General features: G+C 46.7%; 1 protein-coding gene across 2 annotated transcripts in view; it reads right to left on the minus strand.

The window, feature by feature from the left end:
• The window catches only part of LOC122378306 (band 4.1-like protein 4), a 30,395-nt gene that overhangs the window by 3,808 nt on the left and 7,721 nt on the right, over positions 1–18,866 (minus strand). For both annotated transcript variants that reach the window (XR_006255999.1, XM_043359223.1), the window contains exons 2-15: positions 10,076–10,180; positions 8,910–8,952; positions 8,658–8,736; positions 7,260–7,357; positions 6,806–6,923; positions 6,421–6,508; positions 5,820–5,908; positions 5,338–5,401; positions 4,823–4,956; positions 4,446–4,546; positions 3,987–4,065; positions 3,512–3,709; positions 680–835; positions 358–525 (exon numbers count right to left, since the gene is read on the minus strand). Coding sequence is in view for 1 of the 2 variants with exons in the window: in XM_043359223.1 (XP_043215158.1) it covers positions 358–525; positions 680–835; positions 3,512–3,709; positions 3,987–4,065; positions 4,446–4,546; positions 4,823–4,956; positions 5,338–5,401; positions 5,820–5,908; positions 6,421–6,508; positions 6,806–6,923; positions 7,260–7,357; positions 8,658–8,736; positions 8,910–8,952; positions 10,076–10,180 (1,520 nt within the window). In the remaining variant the exon portion in view is untranslated. The remainder of the gene's footprint in view (positions 1–357; positions 526–679; positions 836–3,511; positions 3,710–3,986; positions 4,066–4,445; positions 4,547–4,822; positions 4,957–5,337; positions 5,402–5,819; positions 5,909–6,420; positions 6,509–6,805; positions 6,924–7,259; positions 7,358–8,657; positions 8,737–8,909; positions 8,953–10,075; positions 10,181–18,866) is intronic.

Raw genomic sequence — 18,866 nt, forward strand, 5'->3', positions numbered from 1 at the left:
TACGTACGTTAGAGGCCGGGTCAAGGCTGCAAGAGATTCAGCACACAGGTTAGAGGCTGTGTCAAGGCTGCTGGAGGGAGTCGGCACAAATGTAAGAGGTTATGTTAAAACAAAGCTATTATAGACAGTAGACACCTGTCCTATTTAATTGAACCGCACCGAATTACGGTTCTTTAACTTCCTAGATGTAGACCTCTTCATACCTAGTTTGAGAGAAAAAAAAATATTGAGCAGGATAATAAACGGAAGATGCAGGGGTATCTATGGTATCCCGTATGCTATTTACATTCTAGGCACAAGATGGATTGAGAGTGGACCTAGCAGCTCAGTTCCCTAGATCTCCCGTGTCATTCGAACCTGTGCCGTTTGACGCGCCGTTTCGGCTGGTAGGAGAGCTCCGTCTCGGTCTCCATGCCCGAGTTCTGGTAGCCGGAGGGCCGCAGTCGCTCAGCTTGCAGACGCTGCACCTCCCGCCACTGAGGCTCCGAGTCGATCAGCTCGTCGACGTCGGCCGCGGCGTGGTGCCTGCGGAGGGAGTGTTCGGGTTAGAAGTGACAGTGACACGGCCTGTACTTATAAGTTACCAGGTACTTTAGCAGCACTATATGACTTTCCATGACCCCGCGACCTGCTGACCTTTCCATGACCTGACCTGACCTATGACCTGGTCGCTGCTGACCTGTGCCGCCGGCTGCGGTGTCGTCTGCTGCCGCCGCTCCTGTCTGAGTCTGACCCAGACTCTGCCCGTCGGTTCCTGTACCGTCGGCTGGACCGAGCTGAGCTGGCCCCCGAGCTAACGTCACTGCCGGCGCTGCCCTCCCGACGGTGGCGGTTCCTGGTGGTAGAAATGGGAATTAGTCATTGGCCCGCGATAGCGCTGGCACCTGGCGGCCAAAACGGGCAGCTTGTGGTGGGGGCCGGCCGGCGCTGGGGCTATCGAAAATATTCGAGAATCGAAGAATGTCTGAGAAACTCAGATTGATCACATACCATCGTTCGTCGTACCGAGAACCAATCGCTATTCATAACACAGCTCGAACACAATCGAAATGGGCTTATCATTTTCGGTGAATTGAGCCGGGGTCAATTCAAATCGTTGCTATAATGGTTCGTGAATTGATGCCATCATCAAGGTCCGTATAGTCAGTGGTCAACTGCCAGCACCCATGTCTATTCATAGCTTATAATGTAACAAATAATCCTAGACAAATGTCCTATCATCGGCTTAATGCCGTACAACATGACAAAAAATGCTTAGAAGAATCGGTCAAGGCAAACGTCATTTTACGTGCTCGTCGCTAACATGTCCCGTGTATCGTGCTACATACCTACTGGTTAAACAAAATCCGCACGAAGCTGAATGATTGCTGCTGGATGACAAAGTGTTTCATCAGTCACCAGCGAAAGCTTCCGTAGAATATTTGAATCACGGGAAAATGAAAAAGTATGCAGCTCAAAAACAATTTTTGTAAATTATTCGAGCCACGATCAAGCTACTTGAAGTGCCTAAAGACCTGGCTACACTATGCGTTTTCTGCGTTTTTTTTGGGGGGGTTTGCGGGTTTTGCGTAATATCGTTCGAGAAACATAAACGGTATTATGTTTTTGTGATGTTTTTTATATTCAATTCTAATTAATATAAGAGTTATATTAACTTTTGCATTTAACTAATGGGGCATTCCACGATAGATCGTACCACTTTTTCCAATTTGACACCCTAGTCTCTCGGAATTTGACGAGAATTGGTCTCAGGGGTAATCAGGGGCTCTGAATCCACCTGTAACATTTCAGGCTTATCAGATAAGTATTTTTTGAGTTTTGGTGTAAAGCATTTTTTGGATCTTGCTTTGCAGCGCTGACTTTGGCGGGCTGTAACTCTAAGACGGATTATTCAAATGCCAAATATTTCATAACATTGAACTTGCAATGAAACAGAGAAGAATATGTATTTTTGAAGTTTCGAAAAATACGCTATTTTTGATATATGACATAGCGAGTTTTCTTTCATTTGTATTTTTTGGACTTTGGGACCAATTTTTTTTGAATTTTTATTTATTCAAAAAATATTTGGCTCATTGTTAAGAAGTATGCAAAAATTTAGGAAGGTGTTCTCTCTATAAATGTATTTATTTTACGTCACGATAACGGTTTCGAATAGTAATTTCGGGGGGGGGGGGGGAGCTTACAAATGGCGTGGTAAAGCTGCCTAGTGACATCACGGGTTACCGAAATTTCCATGGAAGTCTGAGTCACCTGAAAAATGAAAAGAGGGTTCATCCAACCCTCTTTCCTATAAGCGCGAGAGTGAAAAAGGCTGTGTGGTTCTGACATTGTTTTGGACGCCAATGACCATAGCTGTCCGAGATGAAAGTTACAGGACGCATACATGTGTTCTCCAGAGGTGTCACAACTTGTATATCTGGGAATTTTTTAAGGTCACATGAGGTCAGGTCGGTCACGTGACAGCACTGTTATAAGTCAATGGGGAAATCGTGACGTCATTTATGACGTCACTAGGGTCGTACGAGTTTTTCGTCAATAACCCCCGATCAAATTGAGCTAGAGAGTCGGGAAAGCCACCAATGGACTCGGGAAGACCTTCCGAATCGAATGATATGCCATATGATACCCTTTGCCCAACCTCGTGACCTGAGGGGCTCTGACCTGACCTTGACCCGAGGTCAACTACTTAAGTTGACCTCACCCTAACAAAAAGTATATGTACAATTTGACGCACCTGAGCTAGGCGAACACAATGATGCCAAAATCGCGGCTCTGCGGCCATTTTTTGCGAAGTTATTTACTAAAAACCGAACCTGTAACTTCATTCACTTGACCTGACCTCAGATGCTACCGGTTAACCTGAGACCTTAAAATCGGGTACCAATCGCTGCGACTTGTAACGGCACACACGCTCGTTTTTTCCGCGAGGCTCTAGCTCTATTAGAAGCGAAACGGCGTGCTGGGTTGGAACAACCCCTCCAAAACCCATTTTGTTTGCGGGAAAATGAGGAACTTATAGAAAGAACACCTTTCTAATTTTTTTTGCATGTCGATTTGAAATGACATGAAGTTTATTTTGAAAAAATAAAAATGTGAAAAATTTTGGTCCCAAAAGTCATTAGAGGCATATGAAAAAAGATTAAGGTTTTTGTTCAGCAATGAAAATTTTTCTTTGGAATTTTCAAAAGTAATATCAATTTTTGATTCATCGCAAGCTTAGTGTTGTAAACTGTTTGTTGGTTGCTTAACCCGTTCTTGAGTTATAGGCCATCAAACTCACCGTTACAAACCGAAGTTAAAAAAATGTAATGCAATACCTATAACTCAAACAGTTTTGATCTGAGAAGGCTGATATTTTGCCAGGCGTCTTTGGGACGTATTTTGAACTTTTTCTAGAACGATATTACGCAAAAAAAAAACGCAAAACCGCAAAAAACACACGCAGAAAACGCGTAGTGTAGCCAGGCCTTAATAGTTTCACCTGTTACGTTGGGCCTCTGACGGTTACCTGCGCTGCGTCCTGCTGTCGGCCGACGATTGGCTGTCAACGCTGGTGCGGCTGCGCGACTTGCTGATTGGCTGCGTGTTGAACAGACTCGCCACCTGATTGGTGGAGAGCAGCGCCGAGCGGACCGACCTCGGAGAGCCCGCGGGCGACGGCTTGGTCTCGGCGCTCACCGAGTTGGCTCTGTACAGAGACGTGGCGCTGCCGGCGATACGAGATAACGTGAGACCGCTAAAGATATTGTGAGAGCTTATCAGAAACATCTTAACATCTCAACAAATTAACACGTTTAGGTTTGAACCGTAACAGCTGCTAAAACATAAAAGGCGAAATACGCTATTTTCTGTATGTTTTTTTATAGATACGCTATCACAATTTACATATGATTAACTACTCGTGTTGAACTATTGTTATGCAAGTTAACATTCCGAACAAGGTATAAGACATTTCCAAAGGGATGCAATCCTACAGAACTAACCTCTGGACGGGCTGCGGTATCGACACGCTCTTATGACACGAGGACGGTGTGGCGCTGTCGCCGTCCCGAGCTTGTGGTGCTGTGAAGTAACAGAGACCCGAGTCAGTGAACAGAGTGCAGTTTTTTAGTTGTATGTGAGCGACAGACAAATCAGGTAGTACACATTGCACAATTGTGAGTCGGTACACCTGCGTCTGATACGATGGAACACCGTATGTAATCGAGAATGACAATGTTAACACATTTAATGAAACCATTGTCGTCGCATTGTCATGATTGCAGGAACTGTTGTCAATGTTTCATGGGTAAGTGTGCTAAAATAACGAAACAAAAAAAGATAAAACACAAAACATACTTTAAAGCGAATGGAAAATATCATTACAAGAAGAAGGGAAGGACGACGAAACGTCAACGAGCGTATAAAATGGCCAAGTTGAATTCACTCGTCCCGAGACTCACGCTGTTCGTGCTCTGCGCTGGAGAGTCGACTCGTTTCCCGTCTGCCGCACTGTCGTATTGACGACGATACAGTCGATCCCCGCCGTGCCTCAGACCGTCCTCTGGAATAGCACATGGCACGGGGCTGCGTCAGTGGTATGTGCGAGAACGTTTTATTGATCGTATCGCAGGTTCCTCATGGCAACTGGTGCGTGTCTCAGTCGGAACTCGGAATGCTACACAATGAGGGTGGAATTATATGCTATTGCATATTCCATAGGATATAAATAATTCGTCAATCGTCATTGAGTGATTTCAATCTCAAGCGTCTCGTTATGTGATTCTGAGGTGAGTCTTGTTCTAAATTGACGTTACACATTGCGCGGACGTTTGCTCACCCCTTGGAGCCATTAGCAGCGGGCGGGCTGACGAGGGCCTGCCGGAAGAACTCCTGCTGTTCGAGACAGCTCTGCAGCAGAAGCTGACACGCCAGTCTAGAGACGCATCGGAAGCTGATGGTCTGCTCTTCGTTCTGCGATGCCGACAAAGGAGCATGCCAATGTCACGAAACCATGGATGACTCAGAGAAGTCGCGAACGGAGCATAAATGACGCAACTGGTGGGAACTTCATTCACAAGTTGTCCACATTCACAACAAAACAATGGATGCATTGTGCCATGTAGGTCTGCTGTCTTCATACCAAATTGTCACGAATGTTTGCCGGTCTTTGTGGAACACGCGGGCCCAACTAATCTGACACTTTGCTGGACACTCGGGTCCAGCTTATCTGGTATGCCCTATGAAATAATTTAATTTATACGTATCCATTGAGCATACGAAGCGCCCAATTTTGCAATAATGACCTCAGTTCTGCGTTATGAATGCCGGTCACATGCCACAACAAATACTTACATTATTATCGCGGGTCTTGATCACTAAACAGTCCCTCTTGCAAAATGCTTTGGATATTCTATGCCTGCAAAATAGCGCACAAACATTTGAAGCTATTGTTAATCACTCGTAGCGCGCGCCTACTTGTGTAATGAGGGATAAATCGTAATACCTGTTGTGTTTTTTTCCAAAGATCGGACATAAAAATATTTGCCTGTGAATTACTGCAGCGCTTTTGAAGAATTGCAGCACACCACGCGTATTACATAATAAGCAATAAATTGTAGCGCTGCATTTACCCATTATATACGTAAATGGCGTAAATATCGCTGTCTGGGAATCACTAACAACGCTCACTGCTTTATCTGAGGAAACATTGCACATCGCTTACAGGATAACCATGATCTTCCTGAAGCACATTGTTTACTGGGAGTGGCAATTGTCAGTTGTCACCGTTGCACCAGCCTATGGCACTGTGCCAAGAAGGCAGTGATTCAGCTCACCAAAAATAGTTGCTGACTCTTCCTTTTCCTCTGATGACCCGCACACCTGACGGCGCCAGGCCCACAAAGGTGTCGGCACTGTCATCGCCCTGTGGGTACACAGCGAAAATGGCACGGTACCTATAGGTCACATCTGCAGTAACGCGTGAAGCTGGGTAAATGGGCAATAGGCATGCTACAAAAAAGTTGCAAGCAAATCATACGTTTTAGCGCTAATGAATCTGATGTATGCAGTTCGTGAGAGAGAGAGAGAGAGAGAGAGAGAGAGAGAGAGAGAGAGAGAGAGAGAGGGAGAGAGAGAGAGAGAGAGAGAGAGAGAGAGAGAGAGAGAGAGAGAGAGAGAGAGAGAGAGAGAGAGAGAGAGAGAGAGAGAGAGAGAGAGAGAGAGAGAGAGAGAGAGAGAGAGAGAGAGAGAGAGAGAGAGAGAGAGAGAGAGAGAGAGAGAGAAATAACTTCCCCTACTTGTCGAAACAGTAACCGTTTCACAGATTTCATTTTAACTTCTTTTTCACATCCAAAAAGCTTATCATTCAAATAGTTAGCGATTGATCAATGAATTAACAGGCAACTTTCTTAACGTCTGCATTGTATTTATACGAACCATGACGGGGTAGAGATCGGTTCCATACATGTCTAGCCATCGGACTTTCTCGAGGAAGGCGGCCTCCGCCTCTGCCGGAGAGCGGCCCCTGTGAACGGTAGTGGTACGGTTAGGTGAATAACTCACCATCATCGCCATCAGTATAGGTTTAGGTATGCTGTTGGGAAGTAAGTCTGCATTATGAATCCTAAAAATGTATCATTTCTTTAATAATAGCGAGTAAATAAATCAATGATTGTTTCGGCCATCAGTGATAGTCTTCCTCTTTATGTTTTCAACTCTGTTTGTCACTACACTCATTCATCACACATAATATTGGATTGGATATGATTCGCAACAATCCGATCACCCGCGATGACATTCTCCCCAATACCGTTGAACTCACTTCAGCGACCTGTGCAGAGCCGAGATAGCCTGTTCTGACGCCGGCTCCATGGGATTCAGCTGGAACTGCCGACAGTAGCCCTCGCCGTGCAAACTGGGCTCAAAGTCGCCCAGCTCGGCTGAAAACGACGGCGACAGATTCTAAGAATGTATGGGACAACGCAGGCCACAGTTAAGTGACCACAAGAACATAGGAGTTTAGTTACTGGTGAAGTGGTGAGTCGAGTGTTGCGTCGGTTGTCACATGGTTACCTATATTTACCTATTTATTTTATTTAGTGCACATGTTGCTTCGACAGAAGGCAGCGGTCAGCTTAAGGTACCAACATCATCACCAAAAAATAACTGAAGACCTACTAAGAAGCATCCACTTATCTACATTAGCACGATTGATCGATAACTTCCCCGGCCACCTGTACGGAGTTGTGAACTGACCACCGCTGTATGGTACTCACACTGGGCCACGCAGGCGCTGAGTTCCGCGGACAGCTCCTGTGGCACGGGCAGCCGACCGTCCACAATGTCCTTCTTCACCTGCAGGAAAAACTGGTACCTGCCGATCGGAGACACCGCTGAATAGATCGTACAGTGGCAGACAGAAGGCGCAAATGGACGCCGGGCATGCCAGCATTCCTGCACGGCTGCAAACATGTTGTCCAACGGATGCGTTATCTAGCACAAATATACTCGTCCGAGGAATAATCCCGGTAAATGCTTAGTCACGACAAATTTCATTCAGCTCGTGACATTAGTTAACAGGATAACAAATTAACCCTCGCATGTGTAGGGGGGGGGGGGTCGGATGGACCCCCCCCCCCCATGGTTTTTCGCGAATAACTCGCGTAAAAAGCGGCCGATCGCAACGAAACTTTCAGTACCCTCGCATTGATCAATTTGACACCTACCCTGAAAATTTCATGACCCTGACCCAAATGACCTTTGACCTGTGACCTCTTTTCCGAGACCATGTTTGGCCGGAATCGCGATTTCGCGTATGTCGGCTCGCACTAGCCGCGTGTTTGCAAGCTTTTCGTGGTTTCAAACGTTCAAACATGTGATTTGATGTTACTCCCGTGTGTGTCAAGGTCACCTGAAGGTCAGGTCAGGTCATTGACCTTTGGTGACCTCGGGTGACCTCGGGTCACTTTTTCGAGTTTTACATGTTTCTAGGCTAGTTTTTGGAGCTGAATTCGAATTTAGCAACCATTTGAACATTTACGAAGTAGTTTTGGTGACTTCGTAACATGTTACGAAGCTGTCAGAGGCGGTTGACACGTACTACGAATACCCGTCACGACGCCTACTGGTTGACCTGACCTGACCTGACCCGACCTGGTCTAAATGCTTCAAGACATCATCTGTGATCAAAACTAACACCATATTCGTGATCAGCACCCCGAAAAACCCCTTAGCAGCCACACTTTACGACTTTCTAACAGGTCCCGATTTTCCCGACTTTGGGTCATTGACCTGACCTGGAAGGTCAACCAATGACCTAGGACCTTAAAATTGGGTATCATCGGCTTTCTCTCGTCACGGGCAACACGCTCGTTTTTTCCGCGAAGCTCTAGCTCGATCAGGGGCCAAACGGCAAGGGGGGGTCCAACCGACCCCCCCCCCTACACATTAGAAGCTGGCAAACGCCGCACACATGCGAGGGTTAATAAACTAATGTGACAGTGTTCAATCAGTGCATTCAGCCAATCAAAGCTCGAACAAGACACTGATTATTTCGAAATGTGACTACCGTTTGTCGGAAGTTAAACAGAACGCTTACTGCGATGCATACCTAGTGGATTTTACTGAAGAGTTTGTCGTGGTTACGAGAGATATTATTTTCAATAAGAACATACCTTGTTATTTCATCTCGGAGCTTGCACGGATCAGTGGCGTAATACTTAACACAGAAGTAGAGTGTAAAGGGACTGGTGCCTGTAAACAGACGTGCAATTCACTATTTTTTTGGTTATTCACAACAAGCGACATTTCAAAGAAATTTGAGCCAGAAAACATACAAAAACACAGCTATCAAGCATCTGCCAAGTGCATGAACCAAATTGCTAGAAAGTAATAGCAGAATGAAGTATGACCACTGGTAAACGTACCTTTCAGCTGCCTAAGGACCTTTTTATTTGGGTTCAACCAGTGCTGAAAAGCGACGAATAAATGTTAGACGTTATAATATTTACACAAAGATTGTGAAAGGAACATACAGTAAAAGGCATTATTTACATGCCAACGGCATATCACTGTGCCAAAAGTCGCTCTGTCACAGTAAGAGCTTATGCAATTGAGCATAGAAAGAAAAGTAAGAAAACGTTGGAACGTTTTGCCATAATTAGCAAAACGTTCCAATTATCAACTGAAGAACGATCTGCCAAGTATTTAAGTATGTATTATCAGGTCATTTACACTTTTGGATGGAAGGTAAAAAGCCTTCGTATATTATAATTGGGGCTGCGGACGTAATAAGAGAGGGTAATATGTAGATATCAGTATTATGGCTAACAACGCCCATAGATCGCTCAATTATCCAGTTTCCTCATTGATAGAAAATATCTCAATTTGTATTGATTATTTGTTCGCAATATATGTGGGATTAATTATTAATTATTAGGCAAAAACAAGTCGAGTCCACTCCATCATACTGTCTCCTAATTAATAGCCTCGCCTGCCATCGCCGGCTGGCCCGAGGTACCGCTATCCCTGGCGGCCCGCCTGTCGAGAGCCTGCCCACGGGCTGAATGTAATTTCACGATCGCCCAGACGAGTAACGCTCCGTGCGCCCGGCTATTATCACAGCTGTTCCGTCACTGAACCGAGCAGAGGCTAACGGCTCAAATAATGGACCGGGCAGAGGCTAACAGCTCGAATAATAGACCGGGCAGAGGCTAACGGATCGGATGGGGCCAGGGCACAAGCTGTCTAACTCTATGTCTCGTGACTCTCGTCCAAATATTTTATATATCTGTTGTTTTTCTGTCTGCCGGAACGACCATCGGACGTCCGGATGCGGAATCACACAAACAGGTCATCGATTGCGATATTATATGGGAATTTAGTCTATATGTAGGTATAACAAAAAACTGTTCAAAGCTATTCTCACATTGAACACTGAGCGACAGGCTTGGGCTGATTACCAAGTAATCTGACGTATAGCCGCCTGTTTGTGCTGTTCTATATAATTGCATACAGTTTCCCTGTACCTACATATGTTGGCTGCAATTTTTTTTTTTGTGAGCGGATGAGGTTAGACATTAAACAAGCTCACCGGTTGCCGAGAGGCGTGCACGTATCGCAGTCCGAAGTAGCTGGTCTCGTGGATGCCGAGCCTGCGCAGCACCACGTCCAACAGCTCCTGGCCGAGGCTGTCATCCTGCAAAGAACAGGGCACAGGGTTAGGTACGTGCCGGAAACTGCGTAACTTTGAAGGCGATACACGTAGAATAGCGAGCGGTAAACCCTGAAGCATGTATACCTCAGGTCTCAAATAAAAAGACGACTTTTGCGCGTGGCTTCAGAACTACAGTGAGCTTCCTAGAAAGTACAAAGTTGCACACGCTAACGTGCATCGACTGAGTTGTTTCTAAAGGTTGTGCCGTGAATTTGCATTGTACCTTCTCCCTGAACAATAGTGCATTTATATAAGGCGTGAAATTATGAGCTCATATTACCGAATAAATGAACACCTCACAGATGCCCCATCGCGTGTTGGTCGCTTACGAAACCGCGGAACTCCGATTCTTTGCGGCTAGCCCTCCGGTCGACGTCACTCGGCCAAAACACATTCATGTGTGACCCACCGAAGGCCACGAATGACAGGAACATGCACAATGCACATGCTCTAGACACGTGTGTCGTTTCGCTCATAGAACAGCATGTTAGTGTCGCCGGGGCGGTTCAACACCTCATTCGGCAGGCGTTTGACATGTGATACCCGCGACGATAGGCGTCGTAGCGGCCGACATACCACCCCAGTGTAGTCCGTCACTTTCCATCAAGTTTCATATTCCTTCTGAATATCTTCCCTGGAATCCCAGCAACGCTCAGGACAGAGCCAGCTGAGGTCGGGCTTCTCAGCATTGAGAGCTGAACAGTCCAGACCAAGGAATCTTCGTGAATCACGAGGCGCCAGCCGGGAGCTGCGGTGCACGGCATGGAGCTCGGTCCGCACACCGGCCGGTCCGAATAAGTCCTGGTGCTGCCGAGTTTAGCACTGGATATCACCGAGCGATCGCAGTCTTCCGCCCCAAATGTCACAGACCCGGCCCACGCTCCAGCGTACCCACCGCGCTGCAGTCCTGTCCTGCTTACAATGGCCGGCACAGCGCTCCCAAAAATGGACAAATGAATGCATGCATTGCACGTTTCATTAAAAGCACGACCGCGCACCATGCTGCGGTCTTGTCATAATTAGCTTTGCGATGCCGGCTTTCAAACGGTACAGCGCTAATTTATGCTAATGCCTACCATCCGGTAGCTTGGCGTGATGACTTCATAGCATTCATATTTTGATTGGTGGCGGAGGGAAATGATTGATGCACAATGGCGGCTCCGATGGCAGCTCGTCGGACTGTCACAAGCACAAATGACTTAACCCTCGCCCGTAAACGGCGATCTGCCACCTTCGCCCATGCAGGGGGGGGGGGGGTTGGTGCGACCCCCCCCCCTTGGCGTTTGAAAACGGAGCGTCGTAGAGCTTAGCGGAAAAGACCAACGGATTGCTCTCGCCGAGATCTCGCGATTGGTGGTATATTTTTTGGTCCTAGGTCATCATTTGACCTACTTTTGACCGGTCAAAGGTCAAATTTTTCGGAAAAATATACTTTTTCAACTTCCCGCGGCGATTGCGGCAAAACGGTGGGAGATATCGACTTGAAACCTTCACTATCGTGTTCCTTGATCAATTCTCTATCGTTTGGTATGTATTTCGTTTCCCTAGCTCTAAAAATGGCGCGTTGGGAGCGCCGGAAGTCGGCAAGGTCACAGTCGGCGGCAGAAATTCGAAAAATCAAAATTTAAATTTTTGAAATCTGATTGTATTTTTGGATTTGGGAGGTCCATTTGCTCCCTATAGAAGCTAATATTGCTGCATATTCCCATTGAGGTGACAAGAATTAGCAAAATAGTGGTTCGGGCGCTTTTCAAAAATAGTACCGGACGCTGTTCCTCTTGTGACGTCATAGCTCCGTGACCTGACCTGACCCGGTCAAGTTTCTTATACCATATGATAGCCAATACTTGCCCCAACATGCATGGGAAGTTTCATCACGATCCATCAACCGATGTCCGTACCACCGGCAGGAAACCTCGGGCGTTGGCACTCAGTTTGTGAAAATCCGGCCGGAGGCTGTTCCCTTTGTGACGTCATAACTCCGTGACCTGACATGACCCGGTCAATTTTTTTTTATCAAAAGATGCGCAAGGTTTGCCCCATAAGGTACCCAAAATTTGGCGGCGCTGCGCGCCGCCGTTTTTGCACTATTTCCGAAAAACCTCAGGGGGGGTTGCACCAACCCCCCCCTACATGGGCGAGGGTTAATGTCTCGTTACGGCGAGAGACCAGATGTTGCATTCATGAAAGTTGTCGGCTGGCTAATATTGCTTCAGCCGGTGTCGATTTGTAATTATGAATATGAGTCGGACCAGAACCTAAATATAAAACAACCGTAACACATGGCACGTAAATATCCCTGAATTTACAAAATCTCCACCTCCAGTTTTTTCGTCTTGCCAACCATGCTTGAATATTAGAAAACCGTTTGTGATCGGCTTTTTTCAGCCTTTGCGGCAAGCGAAGACTGAGAGCAACAACCATGCCACGATTGGGGAACTCTGCCCAACAGTGCCCGCTCACGGTCGTTTTAAACGCATTTACTTAGTGTAATGCTCGTCTTCAAGTTCTAGGGTCTAAAGCTTCAAAGGACGTGGTGGAAAGGCAGGACCGAGATAGAGAGACAGATAGACGGAGAGCGAGAGAGAGAGAGAGAGAGAGAGAGAGAGAGAGAGAGAGAGAGAGAGAGAGAGAGAGAGAGAGAAAGAGAGAGAGAGAAAAAAAAATCAAATAGGAGCATTAACCCGCGCGGGGCTGGGGGGGGTAAATTTTACCCCCCCTCGCGAATTTTTGCAATATCTCAAAAACGGCGGCGCGCAGCGCCGCCAAACTTTCAGTACCTTTTCTTACATCAATTTGACACGTTCCCTGAAAATTTGAGCGAAATCCGTCGGAAAATTTTTGAGATATTGACGTTTTAGTGACGTCATGTTCGCCATTTTCGCCTCAAAAACGGCAAAAGTTCAAACGCCGCTAACATCTTCATTTTTAAAGGAATCAAGACGCAACAAAAAAGGATATACGTGATTTTACTTTGTCTATCAAATGGCTATCTCGGTTTTTTGAAAATTTTGGATTTTGGCCCAAATTTTTTTCAAAAAACTGACTTTTTTGGGAAAATAGCTATAAAATCCAAAATTTTGAGTGTATCGAAAAAACCGGAATATATGTCAGAGAAGTGGTCTATGTGCACCTACATACCAAGTTTTAGAAGAATCGGTTCAAAAATGTGGGAGTTATTCAAAATTGTATGACGTCACGACACACAAAAATTTTGAAAAATGACTTTTTTGGAAGTTCTAGACCTCGTACGGAAACAAAAGTAGCACCATTCGATTCGCCGTGAAAAACTGCATCAGATAGACACCTTTTTAGGCCTTAACAACCAACTTCAAAATTTGACCTCACTTGACCTGACCTTGACCTGACCTCGACCTGAAATTCATCCAGAGGTGGTCCATATCACTTATTGAGTGTGCCTATTGAATTCTATGAGTAAAATGACCCATAAAACATGTGTCGCACATGCCCTTTTCTATATTTTGTTTTTGGTGACCTGACCTGACCTGACCTGACCTTGACCTTGACCTCTGAATGATATTGTATGCAACGAATATTGTCTTGGTAGCCTAAGAACACGTTTTGGGCGATTAGTCTCAGTCCACGACTCCATTCTTCGGCAACTACGGTGTAAGGCCGATACTGTAGGAACTTGCAATTTGTACCCTTGACCTGACCTTGACCTTGACCTCAAACTTAAAATTAAGTACATGTTTTTAGTTGTTCGTGATGAGATCTTTCGATTGGCGTTTGAATTTTCCAAATCGGACCATTAGTTCGGGAGATAACAGGGGGGGTAAAATTTACCCCCCCCCCCCCAGCCCCGCGCGTTCGGCTGGAGACCCCAGCCCCGCGCGGGTTAACAGGCTTGTTCTCTCCGCTTCCGGCCGAATTTTTCGTAGGCCAACAACCGTTTGGAATGCCAAACTTGTCTGAATTCAATTTAGTCATGGGATAACGAAACGCTTCAACGTTACCGCTCCATGGATGCCACCTTAAACTAAATTCCAGTTTCTAGAAGCAGTGACCGGCCACCGGCATTCAAAATGCCACGCTTCACATCGCGTGATTCAGCTGAACCTATTCGGATTTATGACGTTGTAGCCAGCAAACCGCTCCGTTTTCCCGGTCGTGCCGGTCCGACTGGGCGTTGTCTTCCCTCTGAACGGCTGGGCAGTGAGGAAGTGAGGCTCTCCGGCGGCCTCAGCGCACGGGACGGGCTAATGGCTCCGAGCCGAGGTCGCCGACGCTGCATTCCGGCTAGATCTCGAGCGATGCCGCGTCCGGGCCGTGCGTCAGGCCGGGATTCTGCCCCGATAGCGGCGCCAGCTGCACCGGACGGCACGCGAGCGGCCGGAGCCGGGGGCGGGCGGGCACATCGGCCGAGCGGAGGCCTCCCGACGGCCGGCAGGCCCGCTGAAGGGCGCATCAGTCGGCCTGATGCCATCGCCGGCACGCGACTGTGGTAGACACAGGTCGCAGTGGGATAGGACAAACCGAGCCTCTGATAACACCGGCTATAAGCATAGGGGGATTGGTGATACAAAAGGTTGGCTGGTTGGCATGGCACCCGACATGAATTCAGTCGGGACCACCTGACTGGAGCTGTTCGGATACAGCTGATATGCGGGATCGACGCTGTGTTTGAGGGCGACCTTCGGCTGTGATTCTGTATACAGCATGCGGGACATATGCTGCGATAAGCTGCTCACAATGCACGCCGCAGGTCAGACTCTGTAGGACACTGTTTCCAGACCGATTGCGAGGGACCCCACCGCGCGTCCGGGGCTGGTAGGAGTGTGGTTCTAACTGCTGGTGGTGCCACAGTTCGCGGTGCAGTGGCGACTGGCGTCGGTAGCGCTGACACTTCGTCACGCCGCCCTCGACAGCTGTGGCTGTCAATGTGGCAGTTTTGGGCATCTGTCCGTCTTTGGTCGGCTGGACAGCTGCCATGGTCCGGCGGCGGCCAGTGCAGTGAACCAGACAGCCTCGTCTGCGGCCTGGCTGAGTGCCAGTCACTCGGACTGGCCACCCGAGCGTGGCGCCTCGTACTGACCCGACCGCTCGTCCGGCGGACACGACCGGCCGGTCGAGACGGAGATGGACGGGCCGACCCCTGACCCCTCCGAGAGAGAAATTCATCACACATCTGACTGGCGGGGAGCCGGCCTCGCTTCATACAGCGTATGAGGCCAGCGTTTTCCAGGAAGACTCTTAATGACTTGTTAATGGCTTTCCTAGGTGTTAACATGTTTCACACACAACCGCAAGAAGTGAGATTCAGTCTTAGACACTTCACCAAGGGCTCCGCCACCAGTGGCGGCGCCACGAATTTTTGCCAGTGGGGGCAAGCTTGAGGTGACCCTACTGTTGTCTGACACCCCGATCTGCAGAATCCAGGAGCACCTTGCCCCTGCCGTTGCCATCCAAAATTGTTCAGATGAAGGAAATGTTATGGCAAATAAAGGAATTTCTTTGCCATCATCACATCACCACAGCTTTGCATTGGAGTTTTGTAGCCTCGTTTGCATCATCACAAGTCCTATCCCATCAGGAATATTGCATAGGTCCTCTGTTCCCTTTTCAATATCAGCCAAACTTTGTGGGGGCAAAAACATAGTTTTGCCCCCACGGCCTCCTGTCAGTGGGGGCAGTCTGCCCCCACTGCCCCCACGGTGGCGCCGCCCTTGTCCGCCACGGACTTTTGGTTGGGGGGGACGGTCTGCTCTTCGCCCATCGCCCTAGTGTCTCCTCTAAACCTAGGGTACCCCCAAATCCAGTTTTCTCATCGGATTTAGGCCACTTGTTTTTCGTCATAGCCCTGATACGATGATTTTTTAACTAGAAAAATAAAAAATAGAGAAATGGTAGGCCACCTAACCCATGCAATATTACCCAATATTAGATTGTAGTCATTGTACCTTCATCATATTGACACACCAGACAGAAAAAAAAACTTGAAAGACCAGCTTCAATTTTTTAATGGTATCTGGCTCATAGTTTTGCGCTGAATCTGAATCCATTTTTAGCATTTGGCGAAGGTCGGATCAGGTTAGGTGAGATAAACAAGTGCGTGTCCCTCCGGCTAGCCAAAGTAGGTGTCAACCACAGACAGCTTCGTAACATGTTGCATTGGTACCAAAACTACTTCTCAATGTTATATGCTTAATTCGACATCATCTCCAAAAAGTTTCCTAGTAACATGCCTAGCTCGAAAAATTGAACCAAATTCATCTAACGGTAATGACCTTGACCTGATATTCACGTGACCTTGACACCTACTAGAATGCATGTGTCTAATTCACGTGACCTTGACACCTACCAGAATGCATGTGTCTACCGTCATTTCACATGTTGGCTCGGTTTTATGACATAACAAGTCTGGAAACGTACAGAGAATGTGCGCTAACATACACCGAATCGGTGGTTCGGCCTGACATGGTCTCCAGAAATAGGCCACAGGCCCAAAAGTCATGGCCCATGGGGTTAGGACTTAGGATCATGAAATTTTCAGAGGATGTGCAAAATTTCCGGGAAATACTAATAGTTTCGTCACGATAAACCACTTTTTACGCGAGTTACTTGTGAAAAACTGAGGGGTGGGTCAATCCGACCCACCATAGTCCATATAAGAACGAGGGTTAACCTCTCAAACACTTTAAACAAACAGCTTCTCTCATCCTACAGTTCTGCGATATTCTTTTTTGACCGATGGAAGTTTCCTCTTAAAGAACGACAGCGTTAATCTCCGTATTGATTGTTTAATTGATTGAATTTGAGAGATCCTTATTTGATATACCTACTGGATTACCTACTGGATATACCTACTGGATTCATCATCGGACTGGGACGTATGATTGCGAACATTCGTTGCAGTAGACTCACGTTGATATACCTAACGCGAAAATGCCTGTCGATATTGTCTACTAAAAATTGAAATCCGTGGCCCCCATAACAGAAAAAGACTTAAAGCACAGGGCGACAATATAGGTTGTCGACGACAGGTTAATTAGATTCTCATCACGTTTTTTTCTTCGGAGATTCTTTGCACTTATGTTCTGTATTCGGTGTCAGGAACAAGAGTCGATTTATCTACCAGCGGAGGAGCCGATTATTGGGGGGGGGGGACAAAAGATAGTATGTCCCACCCAACATTTTGGTTGGGGGGGACATGTCCCACCCGTCCCCCCCGGTGGCGGAGCCCTTGCACTTCACAGCATTCTGTAGCTTTGCCTTACAAGGTAACCAAATAAAGGAGGACAAATGCAAGTGGTTGCATGCAAGTTGCATGTTAATTAATGATCATGCAATGTAGAATGTGCTTCACTTTTTGAGCGAATAAGAACATACAGCAACAATCCCTCCCGCCTCAGTAACACGGAAGTATTCTGTGATGGCCGCAAAGCTGGGTCATGCTGTTGTGGTGTTGACGGAGAGGGTTTAAAGGGAGATAATGAGCTTTCTTTTTTCTTAAATAAAAATTACTTGACATCTATACTATTTCTACTGTAGTTTCTATAAAATATGAAAATTTCCTAGCACATTTTCGTATGTGAAAAAGGTTTTTATTTTTGCAAAAAAGAAGCAGTACTTGCAGTACTTGTAGCACCCACCGAAATGCGTTGTCCTTCTCTATAAAAAAAGTCGTAGTATATGGCGCTTTTGTTTCAAACAGCGACGCTTGGGTTTTTGTTTATGTTATCGCCTTGTCGTTGCTTGGTTGTAAGGATTCTAATTTGAATTAGAGTTAATTCGGTTTAGAATTAATTAGATTCTAATTCGGGGGTACATAGTGCCTACTCTTCTTTGTTTCGGCATGCGGCATGCGGCACAAATGAACGGCATGCGCCAGAAACGCAGCCAAATCTTGCGATTGCGACTACGAAATTCATTATTTTGGCGTCACAGCCTGAAGCGAAAAATACAAGCATATTTATTTCAAAAAGACTTCAGGTTTGTCGAACGGTGTTATGAGAATTTTGATAACAGTACTGCATAAGTTTTTCAGTGATGCCGCAAAAGTGTTGTATCTATCTTCTTTTATTGTGCAGTCGGCGGGACCGATTCAAAATTGAGTCGTTGCTACTAAAATAGCAGCATATGGCGTCAGATGATGAACAGGAAAAATAGTTGCGTAAATTTAGACATAAACCACCCCCAAACCATGAATATCTTTTGAAGGCACTATAGACGACCATTAACTAACTAGATGTGATGAAGATCAAATGTAAGGAATACGCTCATTTTACAAAATTACATGCAAGTACCAAAAAGTGATGTAAGTACTTATTCAACGGTCATTTTCAGCGCTCCCCGCTAACGTGACTTCAAGTTGAGATATTTGCGGCAAGGTACCGAATTGAGCAAAATGGTTTTAATTTACATTATAACTTGTTGTGTTTTGTCAGAAAATGGTCCTAACTCAGATTTTGTGGAAAAAGGTCATTATCTCCCTTTAACGACCGCTAGGATTAGCATATCATCAGTGGTGTGATGACACCAGCGCTGGGCCGGGCTGGTGACCACCCACTGGAGCGTGGCGGCCCTCCTAGTGGAGTGTGACGTCCCTCCGAGCCGAGGTCAAGGCCTCCAGCGCCGATTCCGGCCAGTGATATGCAAACCGGGCCGTAATAACCGCCGACTGCATCAGTACTCAAATGGGCCGCTG

This window comes from Amphibalanus amphitrite, unplaced genomic scaffold, assembly GCF_019059575.1.
Source record: "Amphibalanus amphitrite isolate SeventyFive unplaced genomic scaffold, NRLGWU_Aamphi_draft 000057F_arrow, whole genome shotgun sequence".
Lineage (NCBI taxonomy): Eukaryota > Metazoa > Arthropoda > Thecostraca > Balanomorpha > Balanidae > Amphibalanus > Amphibalanus amphitrite.